The sequence below is a fragment of the Patagioenas fasciata genome, chromosome 8 (genome assembly GCF_037038585.1).
Source record: "Patagioenas fasciata isolate bPatFas1 chromosome 8, bPatFas1.hap1, whole genome shotgun sequence".
In the NCBI taxonomy this organism is placed as follows: domain Eukaryota; kingdom Metazoa; phylum Chordata; class Aves; order Columbiformes; family Columbidae; genus Patagioenas; species Patagioenas fasciata.
The window spans coordinates 8,891,203-8,911,772 of record NC_092527.1 but is presented as its reverse complement, the minus strand read 5'-3'; the positions used below and the strand labels follow the sequence as shown (position 1 = coordinate 8,911,772).

The following is a 20,570-nucleotide window of genomic DNA, read 5'->3' as shown; positions in this document are numbered from 1 at the left end:
CCCGCCCCTCCGCCCGAGGAGGCCCCGGGGCACCCGCAGCGGCTGTTGTGAGGTGGCCAAGGGGGTTTCACATCGTCAGTACCCGCGGGGGTGGTACGGCTGCGGTTTGAGGCGGTCAGCGGTGCCCTGTTCCAACAAATACATATTGCTAGACCTGTATGTGCATCTAAACAAAACCTAAATACCTTCAATTAGGCTATACAATAAAGTACATCGATTTTTTTTCCTAAGCATTTCAATAGCTACTTAATCCATCCTAGAACATCAATATTTCTTTTTGTCTAAATTAGTTTCATTATCTAGCAAAAAAACCCAGTATTGTTTCATATCTAGCAAAATTATTCAGCGTTTTTACTCATTCAAGTTTCAAAATGCATCAGAAAGAGAAGTAGATGTTACAAAAAAAAAAAAAAACAAACCACACCATAACCAGTTTTTTTGGAATCAGGAAGGTCAGCAGTGCCCTGTTCCAACAAAGAGATAGTTTTAGACCTGTATGTGCATCTAATCAAAACCTAAATACCTTTAATTAGTCTATATAATAAAGTACATCGATTTTTTTTTCCTAAGCATTTCAATAGCTACTTAATCCATTCTAGAACATCAATATGCCTTTTGTCTAAATTATAGTTTCATATCTAGCAAAAAAAATATCCAGTATTTTTTCTTATCTAGTAAAAAATATCCGGTATTGTTTCATATATAGCAAAATTCTTCGGCATTTTTACTCAGGTTCAAGTTTCAAAATGCATCAGAAAGAGAAGTAGATATCACCAAAAAAAGTAACCAAAAACACCACTACTTTTTTAGAATCAGGAATGCCAAACCCAGTATCATCTCTGCAGCTGCCAACATTTCTTGCCATTTTTTTAGGTTTTCTGCTATGTCTCTGTTGAACACAGTGTAATAGGCCTTTCCAGGAGGTATTTAAGCTTTTGTCCTCAACTCTGAAAAAGACTCCAACAAAACACACTCAGTGCTGGTGCCCAGTGTAAGGCAGGTGAGCACATGGTATGCCAGACAATGGTGAGAAAGTTCAGGCTGTCAGATTTTCTCTGTTTTCTGCAGTCACTCATCTATTTCTCATACACTTTTTGCCCTGTACACCCTGACCCAAATTTCAAGGATTTCATATACCAAAACCTCTTTTAAGAAGTCTGTCTTTTAATATGAAGGAAACAGTCAAACAGATCTCAAGGCTTGCACAAATAAAATAAACCCAGTTCCAAACAAGTCTGCTGGAACCTTTTTTCTTCCTGCTGATGTCAAACTGCTTTCAAGAGAAATTACTAATTTTTTTCCTTTAATAGGTTACATTCCTTATAATTAAGTTTGCTTCGGCATTGGGAAAAAATTATTTTGCTCTGTTTTATTATTATGTCATTTGTATATTTGGGAAATGGCTGTTAAAATACACATTTTTTTCCAATAATAAAAAAATGCGTAGCAAAGGTGGACAGATTTCTTCCCAAAAACACAGAGTAAGTCCTTTACAGCAGAAAGCTCTAGAGCCTTTTTACCTTTTTTTAATATACCTGGGAAATTCGTAATCTTTGTTGAAGTCAGGCTAATGTTTAAGTCTCTAATGGCAGAGCAATTGTTCTGTGAGTTATTGTAATTGTAATTTGTATTCTTCTGGGATTCTGCTCAGAAAAAAAAAAAAAAACAACAAACACCTTCCTCCTCCCACCATGGCAGCAGTCACTCTATTTAACAGCTCCAACTGTAGGAACTTATTTACAGACTTCAGACAGAAAAGTGCTGCAAATATAGTAACAGCTGAAAGTCATCTAGAGTTTCACCAGCAGCTAGAAAAATCAGATAACTGCATAAATAGGCTGCTACTTCTTTTGGATACAAGCAACATATTTCAGCAAGGTATTTTGTCAACCCTTGTAATTGAGGGAAGCATGTGCTGTTTAGGAAAGCAAAAAAACTTGCATTGCAAAATCAAGCAGAACATCTCATAGATACACTAACACACAAAGGAATTCAGCAATGAGCTTTATATGCATTGGTATTTTTTTTCCTAATACTTACTGGTGTAAAATGCCTTTTTACTGCCTTCTATAGTGGTTAACTATTTGCACCTTCAAATCTTAACATTCTCGCTACTGTCACTTCATCTTTTTACTTTGAAGTGTTTATGCCCTTTACAGAGTTTCTCTGATGGGTTCTCTTTTATGATCTATTCCTAAAAGTCATCAGCATTTTTAACGTCATTCACATTACACTCATGCCTGATGCTCTGTCATCTTTCCCTGACAGGTTGATGATGAACAGGAGAAGACAAAGTCAAGATACTCAAGAGCAGAGCTTCTATCTTGACAAAAAATTCAAGGAGGTAGGCAGTTTTGTCAATAGCTTAAATAGTTTCTGATTTTTTTCTTTGAAGGTGTTACTTTTCATAAAGGTGTTTCAAATATTTATCAATTTAAATAAACTATCAAGGCTAAAGTTAGGTAAGCTATTCTCATGGCAGTTGTTGCTGAAAAGATTTTCGGTTCTCTTAAAATACTGGTCTACATCAAGCTCAGTTTTGGGACAACTATAGAAATTATCCTATGGGCTATAGGAATCCAAAAGATTTTTTTCCACTTGCTTCTGGTTTTTACTAGCTAGTGATCTGAAGGGACATTTGTCTAGTTGCCTGTTCATTTGCCCCAAACTATATCCAAAACCACCAAAAGTACAGAACTTTTCCCACAAGACTCAGGAATGTGAGGATTTGGTTTTGCTCTTCTGCAACAGACATTATAGCTTGCAGATTAGAAATACCTGAGCAAATCTCAGCCCCTTGCCATCTTGAGCTCTCTTTGTCAGCAAACAGGCAAGACAGTTTTACTTCCTGAGGGGATATGAGTTAGGAAGCGAGGGTGACTATAGCACGGGTAGAATCCTTACCAACAGTCCTGCAGCAAGATGAGCAGAGCTGAGTGGCAGGAACAGTCTCCATTGACAGTCACACCAAGCGCACAGAGCAGCACTAAGGTCATTCCAGAGAAACAAGCCACAAACATGAGAAGGTAAGGCCCAAAACAAGACTAGAGACAAGCTTCACGTTCATCTAGCAGGCAAGTCTAGGCTACAAACAAGTCCAGACTATAAACAAGACCAGAGCCAGGACTCAAAACAAGCACACATAAGCTCAGCTGAAGAACAAGTACCTGGCCGGGTCTGAGCTCAAATAGAGCTGTCAGCCCATGGGCTGGGTGTGTGGGCAGAGGCCCCAGCTGAGGCTGGTCATGGCTATTAACACCCATTGGCACTATCAAAACCCTGATAGTCCCTACCTGTAGCATGCCAGTGTGGGCTTTAAGGGACAAATATTTGGCTAATGAGTTTGCAAATGCAGTGGTGCCGCATTTCTCTAGCTAAGCAGGCCTCTTCCTTTCTTTCAGGTGCAGGGAAGAGGTGTGCACTTCATGGCATCTGGTATCATATGGCTTACTGCAAAAGTGCAGTAGACTTGAAGCATCAGAAAATGTCAAGTTGGTGCATGCAAAATTAGCCAAGTCTTCCGAGATGTAGTGTTTACCATCCAGGCACAACACAATCATTCTGCATTCATGCTTGTACAATCATGCTGTGAAGCAAGAGCCGAGATTTCCAATAAAAACAGAAACTGAGGGCAAACTGCTGTATATTGGGTCAGAAGCATCTGATAGGAAACATTTAGAATAAATGCAATGGGCCTATGTCACAGGTGTCAAAAGATGAAATCATAGTCCCTTCTGGCCTTACTTCATGTAAAATGGTATTGATGCTTAAATAATCTGTGTTCAGCATGCTTACAAATGTTAACTTATTTTCAGTGCCAATCAGCCAGGTAGATACTATCTACAGAAACAGGGCCAAGAAAGACTAAATGAGGAAGACATTCTCAAAACCACAATTAGAATTCAGGAGTTTCTGCATTAAACTCCTGTTGTTCAAAACTTTTCTCTTTAGATGCTGCCAACTAACAACACTGCGGGTGATTTATCTGATCATCTGTATTACAAATACAAAGGCACTAGCAGTGGTTGGCTTGCATTCTGCTGGGTTTGCAGGCACAGCACCACAGCAGTGTAGCGTATAGCTCCCTAGGTCATGTCTGCTCTGGAAGCAGACTGCTCGCTTTGTCACGCTGGAGTCCAAGCTAATAAATGTGAGGAAGACTTTGCAAGGTAGATGCTTTGTAATCACACAGGAAGCCAGTTCCAATGTCTCAGCATCACATTTTCTCTACGGGGGAGGCAGAGCTAGCCAAGATAGGCCAGGGTGGGTCCAATCTTTCCCTTACAAAGCAGCACAGGTGTCTTTGCAGTGTAATTCCTAGAGCTTTTTAGTTTGTGGAGAGCTTAACTCAGCATCAGTGACAAGTCTAACATTCTATAGCCTGGACTGATGTTGTGCCTACTGTGGAGGTCTGATCCAGGTAACACTGCGGGACTGATTTAGGGCCAACGTATTACACCTAGATAGTTCTTTTTCCAGGGTCAGGGCCCTGAAGGTACTAATAGACCTTAATGGACCTGACCAGCTGCACCTGGAGCCTCCACCTGCCTCCTCTACCCATGGGCCCAGGAGCTCTATTTAAGGTCAGCCCTGGCTAAGTTATATTTTAGAAGTATTAGTATGTTTTATAGATTCTGCTTAGTTGCCATGGGTCCTGCTTAGTGTCTGCTTGTATTATGTCTATCTGTGCTCATATATTGGGTTACCAGACCTGTTTCTGACTTACAGATGGACTTCTCAGTTCAATCTTGGACGTGTGTTCTCACCTGGAAGCTGCACTCCTGGCTGAATCTGGATACAGGTCTGTCCTCTTTGCCTTGTGTGGCTGTAGTGGGGCTGTCCTGCTGGCTGTTGTTGTCTCTGGGAGCAGCTGCCATGCACAGCTTTCTGATACTCACCACAGACTCAAATTTTGCCAGAGCTGCATGCAATGTGGAACAATTTATGGGCTTATGCGCTGTGTTCTTTGGTACTATGTTGTCTAGCTTTATTCATTCTGCAGCTATGTATCAATTCATGTGTTATTCTACATTAAAAACAAAGGGATGGTAGCACTATGTTGGATCAAAGGTCCGCCAGTTTAAAGCTTTACCCCTGACAGTAGAACATATGCAGGGAAGAAGGCTTGAGTAGCATACAGAGCTGTTTTCTTAGCACACTCTTCCAGCTTTAGGTAATATATGGTTAAACTAATACTTTTGTGGTAAGTAGTTTTTTATTGAACTTTCCCCCATTCATTTTGCTTAAAAAAATGCAGCCTGTGAAGTTTTTTCATCTACAATATGCTGTAGCAGAGTTCCATGGCTTGCAACACATAGCATAAAAACATAGCTGTCTTATCCTCTAATCAATATTGGATAAATTGACTTCATATACTCTATTTTTCACAGTGAATGATCACTGTCTGATAACCCTTTCCATGCTGCTCTTGATTTTATAGTATCCTGGTTGGTATTTCACCTGGATTGCCTTCTTTCAATAGTGAAAGTATTTTAGCTGTTCCTTCTACTTTTGGTCATCTTTATGACTTTTCTCTGTGGCTTTTTAAGTTCTACTTGTGTCTTTTAAGGAGACTGTAACTGCATTTTGTATTCAAGATGTAGGCAAATGATAGATCTGGACTAAATAAGGATGGTGCACTGATGTTTCCAGTCCTTGTTTTTGCTCATTTTGTGATGATTCCTAACACTCCACATGAGCAATACAGAACAGCTTTACAGAGGTATCTCTTACAGCATCAAGATCTCTGTTTTGAATAGCAGTAGCTAATTTAGAGGCTATGTTTTCCCCTCATATGTTTCACTGCATTTTAGTTAAAGGATTTCATCCACTATTTGTCACCCAGCCAGTCATTACTGTGAGATCTTTCTCCAACCATTTATATTTAGCTTATTTTGGTAGGCTGAGTATCTTAGAGTTGCCAGGAAAGGTTGTCACTAAGGGCTACTTGCTTCCTAGGATATTTATTAGTGTTGAAAAAGGCAATGAGAAAACATGTCTGTGGCTGTGAAAATGAGCAATTGTTAATTCTTCCTTGTTTCCTAGTCTTTATTATATGTCTAATGGAGCTGTGGTTGTATGTGTTGGTGTTGGGGTGCTCCTGTTAACCTGCTTATTCTAACCAAGCTTTAGGCCTCCTTGCTTGTTGCTTTCCTCCAAGTTACTCGTTTCTTGCTCTGCATTTTATTAAAGCCCACAACTTCCAGCTTCTTAATATTAACATCTTCCAAGAAACATACTCAGCTTATATGGAGCTTTATGAATTGAGTTTGAGTTCCTTTTAATTAATTTTGCTGTGTGTAGCACTTGTGAGACCAATAGTTCTTTTACTTCTCAAATCATCTGTAATTTTGCCTTGTAAAAATGGCTTGTGTTACCTCTTCTTTTAGCAGGGCAGGTTTTGGGGATGACAGAAGTCTTAATATCTTGTAGCAGCAGTCTTTTCAGGGAACTGTCAGATCAAGGAGGAGGTGTTATGGTTACCAAAGAGAACTCATGTGCATGGCTAAAATTAGCTGCCACTGAGAGCTGGTCAGGCCAATGTTCAAAATTCATGTGTGTGTTGTTGGTTTCACCTTGCTGCATTTGAAATGTGTCTGTGACCTTGGCTAAGATTGCCAGACTGAATTCCTTTTTCACTGCAAGAAAACAAAAGGGAGAAGAGGAAGAGGATGGAGGCACAAACTGGTGATGGGCTACCTACCCACTGGCAGTAACAATGAACTGTGCGGTTCCATGCTTCTGCTTCTCCTTTCTCATATGTCAATTAAAACAGCAAAACATTGGCATTTAAAGCATCTTCATAGCAATGGATGTGGACAGTGCTGCTCTCTTGGATGCAGCAGAAAAGCCTCTGCAGTCTCACATTTGAATGGGCTGGTTCACATCTGAAGTGCTTTATACTACAACAACTAGAGACTTAATAATGTTTTTTTAAAAAAAAAAAAGGTGCTGCTGTGGGCATGTTGTTTCATAGATCCAATTTCTGACATGGAAAACAGTCTGAAGAGATGCTGGGTTTGGTGGCCTGCTTTCTGCTCTGACAAAAGGCTGCAGTGATAATGAGTTGTGTAAGAAGGCTGGACTGACTCTTCCTTTTATTATAGCGTTTTGCTCACCCTCTGGCCCCTGGGAAGGCACAGCAAATATCAGGGGTTCTTGATGGATGAGGTGTGGGGGATGGGGACAGCAAGGCTCATTATTATTATTATTTTTCCTCCCTGCGGGGGGGGGGGTGCAGCTCAGCAGCTCTTCCTCTCAACCAGCATCTCCCAGTTGGCTCCACTCGTGGGATGTCTGGGCCCGGGGGAACGCTGGTGTTTAGGGTGGCACGTGTAAGGGGAAGGGGGCTTGACCCTTTGCCCATCACCACTGAGCAGGATTTCCCTCTTCCAGCCTAAAAAAAAAGAAGGGATGATTTCAGAGGGTGTCACCTCCGTGGCTGGTCAGGAGGCACGCAGCGTCAAACCGCAGCCCCCACAAGTAACTGAATAATTTGCTTTTTATTGTAATTTTATTTATTTCGTTGTTGTTAAACGATCCCCGGTGTTACCAGCCTGGCATGCCGGCTGCGGCTTTCGGGGGCCAACCGGGGCGGCCCCGCCCGCCGCCACCCTCACCTTCCCCGGGGCCGTGCCGGACCCGTCCCGGTGGTGCCGCCGCGGGGGCCCAGGTGCGGTGAGGCGAGGCCGCGGGGGGCGACGAATCCCGCTCCAGCCGCGGGGATCCAGGGCGCGTTTTGCCGCCTGCCGGGAGGGCTCGGTGCGGCGAGCGCCCCGCCGAGCCGCCCCCTCCCCGCTCCCTCTCGGAGGGTCCGGCAGGGCCAGGCGCGCCGCCGCCGCCGAGAGCACGTTTCGCGGCCCGGGGCTGCCTCTCCCGCGCCTGGGCTCGTCGCACCATGGGAGCCGCCCGCCCGCGGGGGCCCGGGCCGTGAACCGCGCCTCGCCCGGCTCCGAGCGCGGAGCGCCAAGCCATGCCAGCGTCGCCTCTTCCTGTGAGCTGCGGGCTGGCCGCGCCGCAGCCCTGGTACGTGTGTGGGACGGGTCCCGGGGCTGCTGCGGGCGGGGGAGACCTCTGCTTCGGACCCCACTCCTTTCCTCCCCTGTTTCCCCCCCACACTTCCCCGTTGCAAAGTTGAGCCAGGGTGGAGGGGAGGCAGGAGCAGCCCAGCGGCTGGGCTCGGCGCCCCGCGGGTCGGGCCATTTCGGGACGAGGAGGAAGGCAGGCAGGCGGGCAGGCTGGGGTTTATTCAAATGCAAAACGCAGTTTGTTGGCCGAAAGAGCGAAAAAGTCCGATCTCCCTGGCGGTGCTGGAGCGTGTTTGCGCTGCAGCAGCCAGAGCCTCCCTGGAAAAACTCGCCAGGCGAGAAACTGCCTGCAGCCTCCGCGGAGGGCAGCGAACAATTAAAGGGACCCTACCCGGCAGCCGGGGCCCCCGGCCAGCCGGAAAACCCCCGCAGCCACCCACCCATGAGAACAGCCGAGCGAGGGCCGTGCAGCAGCATCACCCTCCGGAGGTGCCGCTGGTGTGCGGGGCCGCGGGGAGCGTCCCCGGGGGCGGCTCCTCGGCTTTGCCGCGGGAGCGTCCGGGCGGGGGCTGCGGGCCCCCAGCGCTCCCGCTGGTGCTGGCCCATTGTCTGCAGCCCGGGGTAGGGCTCTTGGGGCTGGGGGGGGCCGGGCCGGGCCACGAGGAGCCGCTGCCTCCCCCCTAGGCGGGCCCTGCCTGCCCCTGCCCTTCCCCCTGCCTGCGCTAAAGGAACCAGAGCCCGGCGGGGCTGCAACCCCCGAGGTGCTCCTGGATGCAGAGAGACCATCTAGCTGCTCTGGGAGCTGGGGGAGAAGAGGTGGCGGCCTTGTTGCAACTGGAGGTTTGGTGCTGGTGGTGATGGCCCCTGCCATGCTCCTCATGGAACCAGGGGAGGAGGATGCGGTTCACCGAGCTGGATGGGTAAGGAAAAAGGACGAGGCGGCCTGCTGAGAGGCAGGACCAGCTAACCTGACAAAGGTATGGCTGCTAATGCCCGAGGAACGAGCAGTGCAGCATGCTGGATTTGCAAAGGGACCAGGTGCAACAGTAGTCAAAGGAGTTGTGCCAGTGCCTGGCCTGTCCTATACCCAGCCAGCCTATCCTGCACCCCAAAGATATTTAAAGTGTGTCGTGGCCCACATTGCCTGTGTAACAGCAGCTCAGCGTGGTGAGATGCTACTCCTTTAAGGAGGAGAGGGGAGCGTGTGAGTTGGCATCTTAGAGCAGGGCATGAGCCCACCCATGTCAGTGCAATCCCCCGAGTGGGGCAGTGAGGTGGCCTCTGTAAACAAGCTGGCCAGGGTGGCTGCACCAGCCTGGATTTGGCCAAGGAGTTATCTTTCTAGAAGTGTTAATGCAGTAATGGCAAAAAAAGGCAAAGATGCACTTGCAGTATTAGATGTTTAAATGTGACCAAGCAGACTTTTAGGGCAAAGGTATCTCTCTAAATTTAAAAGCCAATGGGGAAACATGTGAAGATAACAATAATTAAAAAATCTTCTAAAGAATAGCTCTTTACAGCTGTGCTCAGTACTGCTTTTAAGGCTCTCTTGTGGAGAGGCAGAAGGCTATTCTGTGCAGTAATCACCTTGTTTTAATTAATGTCAGTCAACATGAATTAGTAGTAGCAATTGAATCCAGAAAATGTAGTGTTTATTCTTGGTCTGGGCAAAATTGGGCAGGTAACCTGGGTGACCCTGGCTGTAAAGGAGGCGAAAGCTGGTTTATGTTTTTCAGAAGCATTTTCTCCGGCAGCGCAAGGGTGGGTGGTGGTTGCTCTTGGGATGGGGATGAGGCTCAGTCTTTCTGGACAAGAGAGGTTGGTTGTGCTTGGAGGAGACAAGAACAGGCTGGGTTGCACAAAGTAGGTAATCGGGGAAGAATTCAAGGTGAGATGTACCACGGAACTTTCTGATATTTATGGTTTCTATCAGACCTAAGTCTTCACTGTGTAATAATTAAAAATCCCCACTGATAGTTTTTTATTATGGTCAGTGTGCTACCCGTAGTTGTTAAAGCTGGTCTAAGCATTTCCATCCTGCTTTCTGTTTTCAGTTACTTAAATTTCGAAACACCTTTCAGGCTAAAATTTTCCGGGTTTAATCTTTGCCTGAAGGTTCTTCCCTCTGCCTCCCCCTTTTAATTGAGTTTGAGATAAGGTGATTCAGTTAGCATGCTTTTTTTTCTGGTTGTTGTTGTTAAGAAAAGGCAAACCCCCTGAAGAATGGAGTCAGATATTATCAAAAAGAAATGCAGTATTTGAAACAGCATAAATGCAGAATTTGAGGGGCAGATGATTAGGGTTTTGTTTTGCTTGCCTTTTTTTTTTGTATTCAAAAGTACCTGGAGTGTTCTGGTGGAATGGGCTTTCATTTGGTGAACCCTTAGAAATTACGTGGTATCTTTACTTTTAAGCGTTCTCTTGTTAAGTCAGCGTTGAGTTGTGCAGAGCAGAGATTAAAGAAGCCCATGCTCCTGCATGGGCTGCAGGAGGATACTTGCACATATGGTGTGAGTCTTCACAATAGGTTTCTGGTGCCAGTTGTTTGTCTGAGGCTTAATCTGATTTTGTGGTTTAAACATGTGAGGTTCCTTGCTACACTTTTTTTTTTATTGTTCTAATAGGACTTTCCCTAAACCAGGAAGGCTTTTTTTGTGGTATTTTTTAATGTTTCACTCGCTGTGTAGGCTCCAAGGTACATGAAGTCATGACATTGCACAATGCTAAACATGGAACTCTCTGGCTGAATTTGTGGAGAATGTGTATTTCACAGCAGCCTTTAGCTCCTGTGCAGGGGAGGCAGGTGGGACGGGGTGGCAGTCCCACCTTATCTACACTTACTGACCCTTCTGAGCCCAGCAAGGACAAGCATTTAGGATGAAGGCCTTGATGGTTGATCTGCTCAACATCATCTTGTATTATTGATGTCAGTGGGAAAAGGGTTGTGCTTTGAGCATACGCCTTGGTGAGAAACTGGGCTGCTGTTCTGCAGTGCACGTCCCAGATTTGCAGTTATGCTGCTGATAAGTTTTTAATACATGTGAATAAAATAGTGCCCGATTGCCTTAAAAGAAGCATAAGCCTGTAAAATAAAGCAGAAAACTTATCACAGTATGTTTGGGATTGGAAGGGACCTCAAAAGATCATCCAGTCCAATTCCTCTGCTAGAGCAGGAACGCCTAGGTGAGGTCGCACAGGAACATGTCCAGGCGGGCTTTGAATGTCTCCAGGGAAGGAGACTCTACAACCTCCCTGGGCAGCCTGGGCCAGGCTCTGCCACCCTCACTGAGAAGAAGTTTTTTCTCAAATTTAAGTGGAACCTCTTGTGTTCCAGGTTGATCCCATTACTCCTTGTCCTATCATTATTTGCCACTGAGAAGAGCCTGGCTCCATTCTCATGGCACTCACCCTTATATATTTATAAACATTAATAAGGTCACCCCTCAGTCTCCTCCAAACTAAAGAGACCCAGCTCCCTCAGCCTTTCTTCATAAGGGAGGTGCTCCACTCCCTTAATCATATTTGTTGCCCTATGCTGGACCCTCTCCAGCAGTTCCCTGTCCTTCTTGAACTGAGGGGCCCAGAACTGGACACAATATTCCAGATGGGGTCTCACCAGAGCGGAGTAGAGGGGAAGGAGGACCTCTCTCCATCTACTGACCACCCCCCTTGTAATACACCTGAGGATGCCGTTGGCCGTCCTGGCCACAAGGGCACAGTGCTGGCTCATGGTCATCCTGTTGTCCACCAGGACCCCCAGGTCCCTTTCCCCTGCACTGCTCTCTAATATGTAATTTCCCAACCTATACTGGGACCTGGGGTTGTTCCTGCCCAGATGCAGGACTCTACACTTTCCCTTGTTAAATTTCATCAGGTTATTCCCCGCCCAACTCTCCAGCCTGTCCAGGTCCCGCTGGATGGCAGCACAGCCTTCTGGCGTGTCAGCCACTCCTCCCAGCTTAGTGTCATCAGCAAACCTGATGATAGTACACTCAATTCCCTTGTCCAAATTGTTAATGAATATATTGAATAATATGGGCCCCAGTACTGACCCCTGAGGCATTCCACTAGATACTGGCCTCCAACTGGACTCCGCACCATTGACCACCACTCTCTGGCTTCTCTCCTTAGACAGTTTGCAACCCACCTCACTACTCTATTGTCTAGACCACACCTCCTCAGCTTAGCTGTGAGGATGCTGTGAGAGACTGTGTCAAAGGCTTTACTGAAGTCAAGGTAGACCGCATCCACTGCTCTGCCATCATTCATCCAGTAGTAGTAATATGGGAAACACTGTTCTTGAATGGCATGTGGGATTGTAGAAACATCACTTGGAACAGGGCTGTGGGAGGTCTAGGGGCTGTGGGGTGCTGAGCAAGGGGGGACCTTGGGTGTCTCTCTGGGGAGGGCGTTTAGGAAATCTCCCCAGCTGCCCGGGCAAGGGGGAGAGGCCTCTTTACAGGACCATGTGTGAAATAACTCATGGTACTGTGAAGGCAGATGAGAAGTTTCATTTTTATTTTGTAAGCAAAACCAAATGGGTACTGAAGGATTAAAGAAGTCAAAACTATTTCCCTCTTCCTAATGCATTTCCCGTCTTTTCATGTACAAAGTGTTGTACAGACCGATCAGTAGATGCAGGGAATTAGGCAAGACTGAACAGCAGATTGACATTGGTGCTGCTGGGAAGAATATGCAGGTGGTATGACATCATCCTGAAAACACCGTGAAAAAGCTTTTGCAGAGGTCAGATTTTCTAATATGTGTCTTCTCTGGTGTGTCTTGCGTCTCCCTCTAGAGTATTTGCTGCCGGAGTATGAGGTGCTTTTCAATTCAAAGTTGTAGATCTGAGCTTGTGTGGGCAACTTCTAAGTCCCGTTGTGGCCCTCATTGCTTGGGACCTTTGTCTTATTAAGTGCATGTTATGAAAGTTTCTTGTTTCGCCACTGGGCCAATCTCAAGTGACTTTTTGAAAGATACCTGTCGTGATTGAGACGGACAAACGACATAGACCAAGTTCTTCCAGGATGAAAGTAGTAGATGCCATTTATCGCCACAAGTGCATTTTTATACGGTTTTACCAATTCATGTGTCTCTTCACTATTTGTTACAAGTTACAGCAGTAACATCTCATTGGCTATTTTTGCTATCATCAATGTTACTCTTTTACTCCCTTCTCTCTCAGGGTACATCCTTAACATCTCTGGATACTCTGTTTTTCCCATCTTTCTCATGAGTAGGCCTTAATACCTTCAACGCTAATTTCTGTTCCTGTGCCCTCTGTCAGGGAATCCACGGACCCACTGTAGTCCCACAGATACCTGAACACTGAAGCAAAATTTATTTAGTTAGTACATCTGACTGTAGTGAAACCAGGTTTAACTAGTCCTGGCTGTGTCACTTTTTTCCCCAAAATGCAGCTGTGTCACTTTTTTCCCCAAAATGCAGCTGCGTTTGTTCAGTGATCACTTGTTCTCTTTCATGGTACCGTAAAAAAGCTGCCACCATTTTATGAGAACACGTCTTTTAATCTTTTCCCTCCCCCCATCTTCCAACAAGAATCAAGTTATGGAACAGAATTTTGATGGACACTACCTCTGAAGGGGAAAACTTGTTTTATTTATCATCCTCTTGTGCAAAGGGAAGATAAATTAAACAGGGGTTTTGGGGGGTTGTATTTTGGTGGTGTTGTTGTGTGTTTATGGTATATGTGTTTTTTGTTGGGTTTTTAATTTTTTTTTTTTTTTTCCGTGGAGGCGTTCCAGCATTATGGGGTTAAATTCTCCTATTACTTTGCAGGCAAAATTCTCACTTTAATTGTTTGGAATTTTGGCTCTGATGAGACTCGAAGATTTAGCCCTTGATTAGCTTTTTAGCAGTATTTGTTGAGGATTATAGCAGTAAATGGGATTGCTCCAGATTTATTACTTTGAATGAGCAAAATTCAAGCAGCTGGCCTTAAAACCAGCTTTCAGCTTTGCACATGAATTAGAAGAGATAAGTCAGCTCAAGTAACAGACAGCTTTGGGATGCGATGTTATTACCCAGGGCAGATCCCTGCAAATGCTCCTGTAGGTATTAACTCTTTTACTTCATAGAGATGCCTGTTCCCTCTTCTCAAGGAGGGGGTGGTGGATCCCACCTGATTTGGCATTCAGAAGAAAGTTTGTTTCTCTCCTGGATGATAGAAAACGGACAAGTTATTATGTTGCCCCACGGGAATTGTGTTTGGTCTTGCTATTTTGAATATATAATTATTTTTTTGCTTTGAAATGTGACCAATGTGATACAGCCATTACTTGTCCTTAAGAAATGAGGAATAGTAATTTGCAACTGCTGCAGGTGTCAGCAGTCAGTGCTTTAAATGGAAAAGGGAAGGTCAAGTATTTACTGGTGTTACAGAAAACAAAACTTCAATACTAAGCTTGTAGCTACCTAATATTTTGGTCCTAAAGGTGGAAGAGTAAACAAAGCAAAAACAATGTAATTTAGGTTTTTTAGGCACTTTATTTAAATAATGTTAGCTGTTGTTTTTTTTTTCTAGTAGTTAAGATGATTCTGGTGGACTAGTATTCATCAAGACTATGGGCTTTCTGTAGGGGAGGCAAAGATCTCTTCCTGACAGTCATTTCTCCCAGGAGCTTATAGTCACCTCAGTGGTCAGGTGCTCAGGGTCCCAGAAAAATCAAATTAAGGTCCACTATTACTTTAAAAAAAAAAAAAAAAAAAAAAAAATTTAGGAGTCTGTTGCCCAGATCTGTTATGAAAAACCCAGGTTCACTCCAGTGATGAAAGCAAAACAAAATGGATAAATCTGTTGCTGTTCTCCTTGTGTCTCTGTATTGTCATACCTGAGCAAGTCAAATACCGGCAGGCTTTGCCATTTTCTTTAATGCAACATTTAAATGCCAGTCAATTTCCTGTGAATGTCAGCATTCTTTGTTTACTAAGAGAAAGGGAAGTCTTCAACTGCTGGGTGTTCATAGCCTCTAATTTTGGCCCTAAAAAGAGCCAACACTTTTGGCTTTGACACTTTTCTGCATTCTTGTGAGACAGGTATATTTCTCTGTATTAAAAAGAAATAAAAAAACAAACCCAAACAGAATGGTCTTGCTTCTTCAGTCCTGAAGCAACCATGTTGCAATTTCCAAATGCAGGTAAAGACATTATCATGTAATTATATTGATAATTTAAAAAAATTACGAGATAGTTTTGAATGCAGCTTTTAATTGATACTTTTGATCATGCTTCCCAAGCTTCTACAACAGCAGTGGCAGCTGCTTATGTAGAGAAGCAATATGAACAGAGCGTTATACACAGTATCTTCAGAAACCCAGTCTCTGTTTCCATTCCAGATCTCCTGTTTTCTCTTGCCATTCTGCTTCTGTTTCAGGGCTGATAAAGAGTAAAAAAACCTTTTATCTCCTCAGTTCCCTTCCTGATTCACACATTCGCATGTTGCCCAGCTCTTCTTGTTGTTTGCTGGCTGTAGGCTCTGACATTTCAGTGTATGACCCAACTTCTGTAGAGTGCTTCTGTGGGAGCTGTTTGGGGCTCTGCTGTGGCCTTTGGAGCATTACCTGCAATTATAAACAACTGTGCTTGTCTGTTTAGTGGCTCCAGGTTGGATGTTTTGCTGTGATGAAGTAGGAATGCTGGTAGCTTGTTTATTGTGTGGTGGGCATTATTTTATGATCTGACCTTAGAAGTGTGTTTAGGCTTGTCTCGTACAGTAGTGCTGGCTTTAAAATGGTATTTGAGTGTGTGGAAAAACTGCTCTCAATAATAATGTTCATCTGATATGTAACATGAAGATACAATACAGAATAATCACTTATTTAGGTAAGACACTTGGTTTGTATGTTGCAGTACACTGTATCAGTCAGCTTATTATTGCTGAATGAACAAGAGCTAGGCTTCAAAGTAATTTAAGTAAGCTATTAGAAAAGAGTCTGGGGAGTTACTGTTGGCTGTGGTGGAGGTCCTGTGCTCAAGGCTGAGACAGAAACAAGGTTGCTGCCAGCGTACGGGTTTGGGGAGCACAGGAGCTGCTGGTCCTGGCTGTTGGCCCTGCCAGGCCATCCCCACTGCAGGCTGAAATTGTCTTGGCACAGTCTGGTGCTGTCTGGTAGGGGTGGTTGCAAGGTTTTTACATCTGTCTTGCTGTAGGTATTTTTTTTTGGGGTCTGGGATGCTCCTGGAGAACCTCCCTTTAGGGCTCAGGATTTTAGACATCATCACCATGCTGCTTGTTCTTACTTTTCTTTACCTCTTCCCATCACTGAGGTGCAAGTGGCCTGTAGGTGACTTGATTTGGGCTTAAGGAATTCAAAGGAACAATGATGAAGGGAAGTCACCTTCCTGCCAGAGATTGCAGAGCCTCTTGTAGGATGCCCTTGCCTACCCATCTGATCTACTCAAGCAGCTAAATAAAGCTTATAAAGCCTTCCATGGGTACTTAAAAGCAGCATGTAGTTAAAAACTATGTACTTTGTACTGTCGTATTTGGGGACAAAAGTTTAGGACAATTGTGTGGTATTTTGTTGAGGGTTGTAATGCCAAAGCTGAGGCAACTGCACGTGCAATACATCTGATTTAGCTGGACAGGACAGAACCAAGGCTTGTGCTGTAATACAGCATGTGGGAGCATTATCCTGGGAGATAAACCCAGGGAAGGCAATTCTTCCCTGGTTCCGTTTGCTCGTGAATGGCACTACAACTCAGACATCTTCATGGAGCTTGTTGCTTCTCCTGTTTTACCTGGGGTTGCACTGTGGTGGAGAGATACCTCGGTGATGGTGTATGAGTGCACACACACAACAGAGAAACTCAGCTCTGTTGTATCTCTCCTGAATGTCGTTATAGTCACAGCTTTATGTTCAGCGGTGAATGTATGGATGTAAACATTAGCCACTCTTACTCAAGAGAAGGAGTAGTTAATGATCTCTTAATAAGACTGAGAAAATTCAAACTTCTTAGAATTGACATAAAAGAGTAAATATGTGATGTTGCCTGGTCATTTGAGGTCAGTTTCATTCTTCATTTATGTTATAGACATTCAGTCAAGCTTTCAATTTTGGAATATACTAATATTTTTCAAAGGTTTTGTGTTAATTGAACATAACATCCAGTATTTATAATTCTAATAGTATGGTTTTTAAATATTAAAAAATGGTCAGGTTAATATATATGTACCCTTCATTAATGAGAATTATATTAATGCTATATTATTTTTTTCTGTTTCAGAGCTAATGGTGTATCACCACAGAGGGCAGCAATGGGAGTGTGCAGGTTTCTATTGAAAAGTTCTCTCAAGAGCTCATGATTTTTTTCCATCACTCCTCTTAACATTTCTACTATTCTGCAGACATGGCTCACCACGCGAGGCCTTCCAGATCAGTCAAGAAGGAAGAGTTAGGCAAAAGGAAAACTAACCAGGGCAAAAAGAAAACTAGCCAAGTGAGAAAGAAAGCCACAAAGACTTCCACAAAAGCTGTTAGTTCTGGAAAAGGCAAAAAGCCGGTGCAAGAAAAAGATGTTAAGAAAAAGCAGCAAGAAAAGAAACCAATCATGAGCTCTTCAGGGAGACTTCTCAGGAGCAGTGTAACCAGAACCTTGTCTGGAGCATCGTGGGTGACTTTGGAGAAAGCTGACAGTATCCTCTTTCATAGCCAGGATTGTTTCAACATCAATGGCTTCACAATGTCTCTCCGTAACAGATCGTTCTCCCGTAGATTGTCCCAAACTCCAGCAATTGCAAAGCCCAGGAAAGCTGCAGCACAAAAAAAGCTAGAAACGAAGGAAAAACATGAACAAGAAGCCCTGGCAGTAGTAGAAGAAAAAAATGTTGAAGCAGGCGAAGGAGGTTTGAAACAAGATTCAGCACAAAGTGAGTTGGCTCCTCTGCCTGTAGAAGATGGTCCATGTAGTGTAGGAGAAGAGTCTGCTGCCACATGTGCCAGTCAAGACAAAGAGGTAGAAATACCCGAAACAAATGACTCCGTTCCAAGCAGTCAGGTAACTGATGACGATACGGAAGTGTCAGAGGTGAAATGTGAGCACGAAGACCTGCCCTGCGAGCAGACACCCAGTGAGCTCGATACGGTTAGTTTGGCTGAACCATTTGTTGAAGATGCTGTCCTTGTGCTTCCATCTTCTGGTGCTGTAATCACCTCTGAATCAAACTCTAAGGTGTGTGCTGAGACCCCCTTTGATCTGGTGCCTAACAATAAAGAAACCGACTCAATTTCTGTCGATACCTCAGACCTCAGCTCAGCAGTACTGTCAGAAGAGTTGGTCCCCCTTGCCAAATCCCACATCGAAGGAGAGTTGGACCTGGTGCTACCTAGTGAAGAACAAGACTCGAATTCTGCACCTATAGTTACCTCTGAGTTTAACTCACAAGAACATTTATTAGAAGATGCAAGCTTATTTGCAGAGTCCTGCTTGAAGGCAGGCTGGGGTTCAGAGTCTGAGAATAAAGACATTGCTTCAAATTCCAGCTCTGTAGCTGTCACTGAATCAAATTCACTTTTGCATTCTGAAGGTGCAAGCTCACTTGCAGAATCCCACATGAAACTGGTTGTGGATTTTGTACCCATTTGCAAAGAATTTGACTCAAGTTTGGATTTGAGTTGTACAAGAGAGAATTCAGAATCTGACTCGAAAACCATATTTACAGTATGTGAACCAGCTTCCAATACCTCTTTAAACAATATTGAAGTAGAGGACATTGAACAGCTTGTTAAATGTATCAATGCAGAGACAATAATTTTGAGTTCAGGTTATGTCCCCACTTTATCTACAGATTTGGAAAAAAACACAGTTGATAAAGTCTCTGGTGAAAGCTCTGGACAGTTCTCTGAAGCTTTTGTTTCGGAGTTGCCTTTGAGCACGGAAATCTCTGCTTTTGCCTCAGAAAAAGCCATAGATGCGGATTTGCCAGCTGACTCAAGACTGCAGCACAATGATTATTCATCACAGCTGGGAAGTGTTGGAGTGAGCTTGAATTTGGTTCAGGACAACGTGAGCGGCAGCACTGAAACAGTTGAGGCCTCAGGGCCATCCTCTCTTAAAACTCCAGCTGGTGATTACCCTGTTCCATATTCATCTCTGCTCCCGATGCTAGAGAAAAAGAAGCGAAGGCGCTGTGGAGTCTGTGAGCCCTGTCTGCGGAAAACAAATTGTGAAGAATGCAGCTGTTGCAGGAAACGCAAAACGAGTCACCGGATATGTAAAAAGAGAAAATGTGAAGAACTGAAAAAGCCACCACCACCAATCATGCTGCCTTTTGAGGTAAGCCAAAGAAGTTGCAAATTAAGTCACTCTTTTGAGGCTTGAGGTACATGTTGAAATTCTGCCAAGGGAAATGCTGGTCACTGTACAGCTTTATGGAGGGCAGGGTTACTGTTGGAGCTAACAGGTTGTGTAGTAACTTACCCTTGTCATCTGTAGAGGTGTAGAGTAAAGTGAGCTGGAGTTATTCTTGTTCCTGCTGTGTAAATGCATAAAATCAGAGGTAAGTAATGGCTTTAACTCTGTGTTCTAGATATTGGTATATTGGCCAAAACAATGAGTTAATTGAGGGCATGAAGAGATGAGAAAGATTGAAGTACAAAATGTGGGGAGGGAGGAGAAGGAGGGCAGTCTTAGGAGACTGAATTATTAGGGTGAGTGTCTGTATTTCAAAATACTTAAAAAGCAAAGGCAGGCAGGCTATTTGCTCCTCAATTCGGTTAAAATAATTTGCTTGTGATGACAGATTTGGTGGAAATAAATTTAAGAGCTTCCAGACCAGACTGTAGCTGCATTTTCCCCTTTCTCATCTATCTGCCTTTCTAATTGTCTGTTCTTCTGTTTCTCTCATTTCACTTCTGCTGCCTGTCCCCTTTTGTCTTTTACCACATGCCCCATACATACTTTACTTTCTTTTTCTGTGTTTCTTATTCATTTTTCTGATCCATCAGGCTTTTATAACCCAGGTCATTACTTTTGGAACAAAGAGGAGGGGAAAAGACAGTCTGTATGCCCCTGTGATAACAGCACTGACCTTCTGAGAGATTTCAGTTTCAAGATCAGGCTTTAAATCAGGTAAGTAGGGAGTTGAACGTAGATTTCCCACATCCCAACTGAATTTCCTGCCCTCCGAGCTGCAGAGTTAGCCTCTGCGCTGCTGTGTCCTGCTGGAAATCTGCTTTGTATGATCCTACAGCACCTGAGCCATGGAGAGGGAGAGATGTTGTCTCGGTAGTTAAGTCGCTGGGACATTTGCCTTGGGATGTGGGAAACTGAGGTTCAGGTCTCTGCACCTGTGTGTATTCTGAGTGGAGCAGCTCATGCTGGGGAGAATGCACCTGCAAAATGCTTCTCCAGAGCAGTTTCATTAAAATGGTGTGTTCTTACAGCAGGTAGAAATACCTGTCTGCTGTGGAGATCTCGGGAGACCTCCTGTTGTCACTGCTCTGCCCTGTGCTTACCAGGGTTTGCAGAGAAGTCTGTGCTCTTCTTAAGGCAGGCAAGCAGAAAGAAAAGTCCTGTAGCAGT

General features: G+C 44.3%; 1 protein-coding gene across 6 annotated transcripts in view; it reads left to right on the top strand.

Annotated features, from left to right (window-relative positions):
* The first annotated feature begins 7,801 nt into the window (after positions 1-7,801).
* The window catches only part of TET1 (tet methylcytosine dioxygenase 1), a 72,047-nt gene continuing 59,278 nt past the window's right edge, over positions 7,802-20,570 (top strand). For 3 of the 6 annotated variants that reach the window (XM_071811648.1, XM_071811647.1, XM_071811645.1), the window contains exons 1-2: positions 7,802-8,025; positions 17,274-19,322. In XM_071811648.1, coding sequence (XP_071667749.1) covers positions 17,397-19,322 — 1,926 coding nt within the window. In that variant the 5' untranslated portion in view covers positions 7,802-8,025; positions 17,274-17,396. Of the gene's footprint in view, positions 8,026-8,782; positions 8,948-17,273; positions 19,323-20,570 lie in introns of those variants that run through there. The other 3 variants (XM_071811649.1, XM_065843517.2, XM_071811646.1) reach the window with 2 other exon arrangements.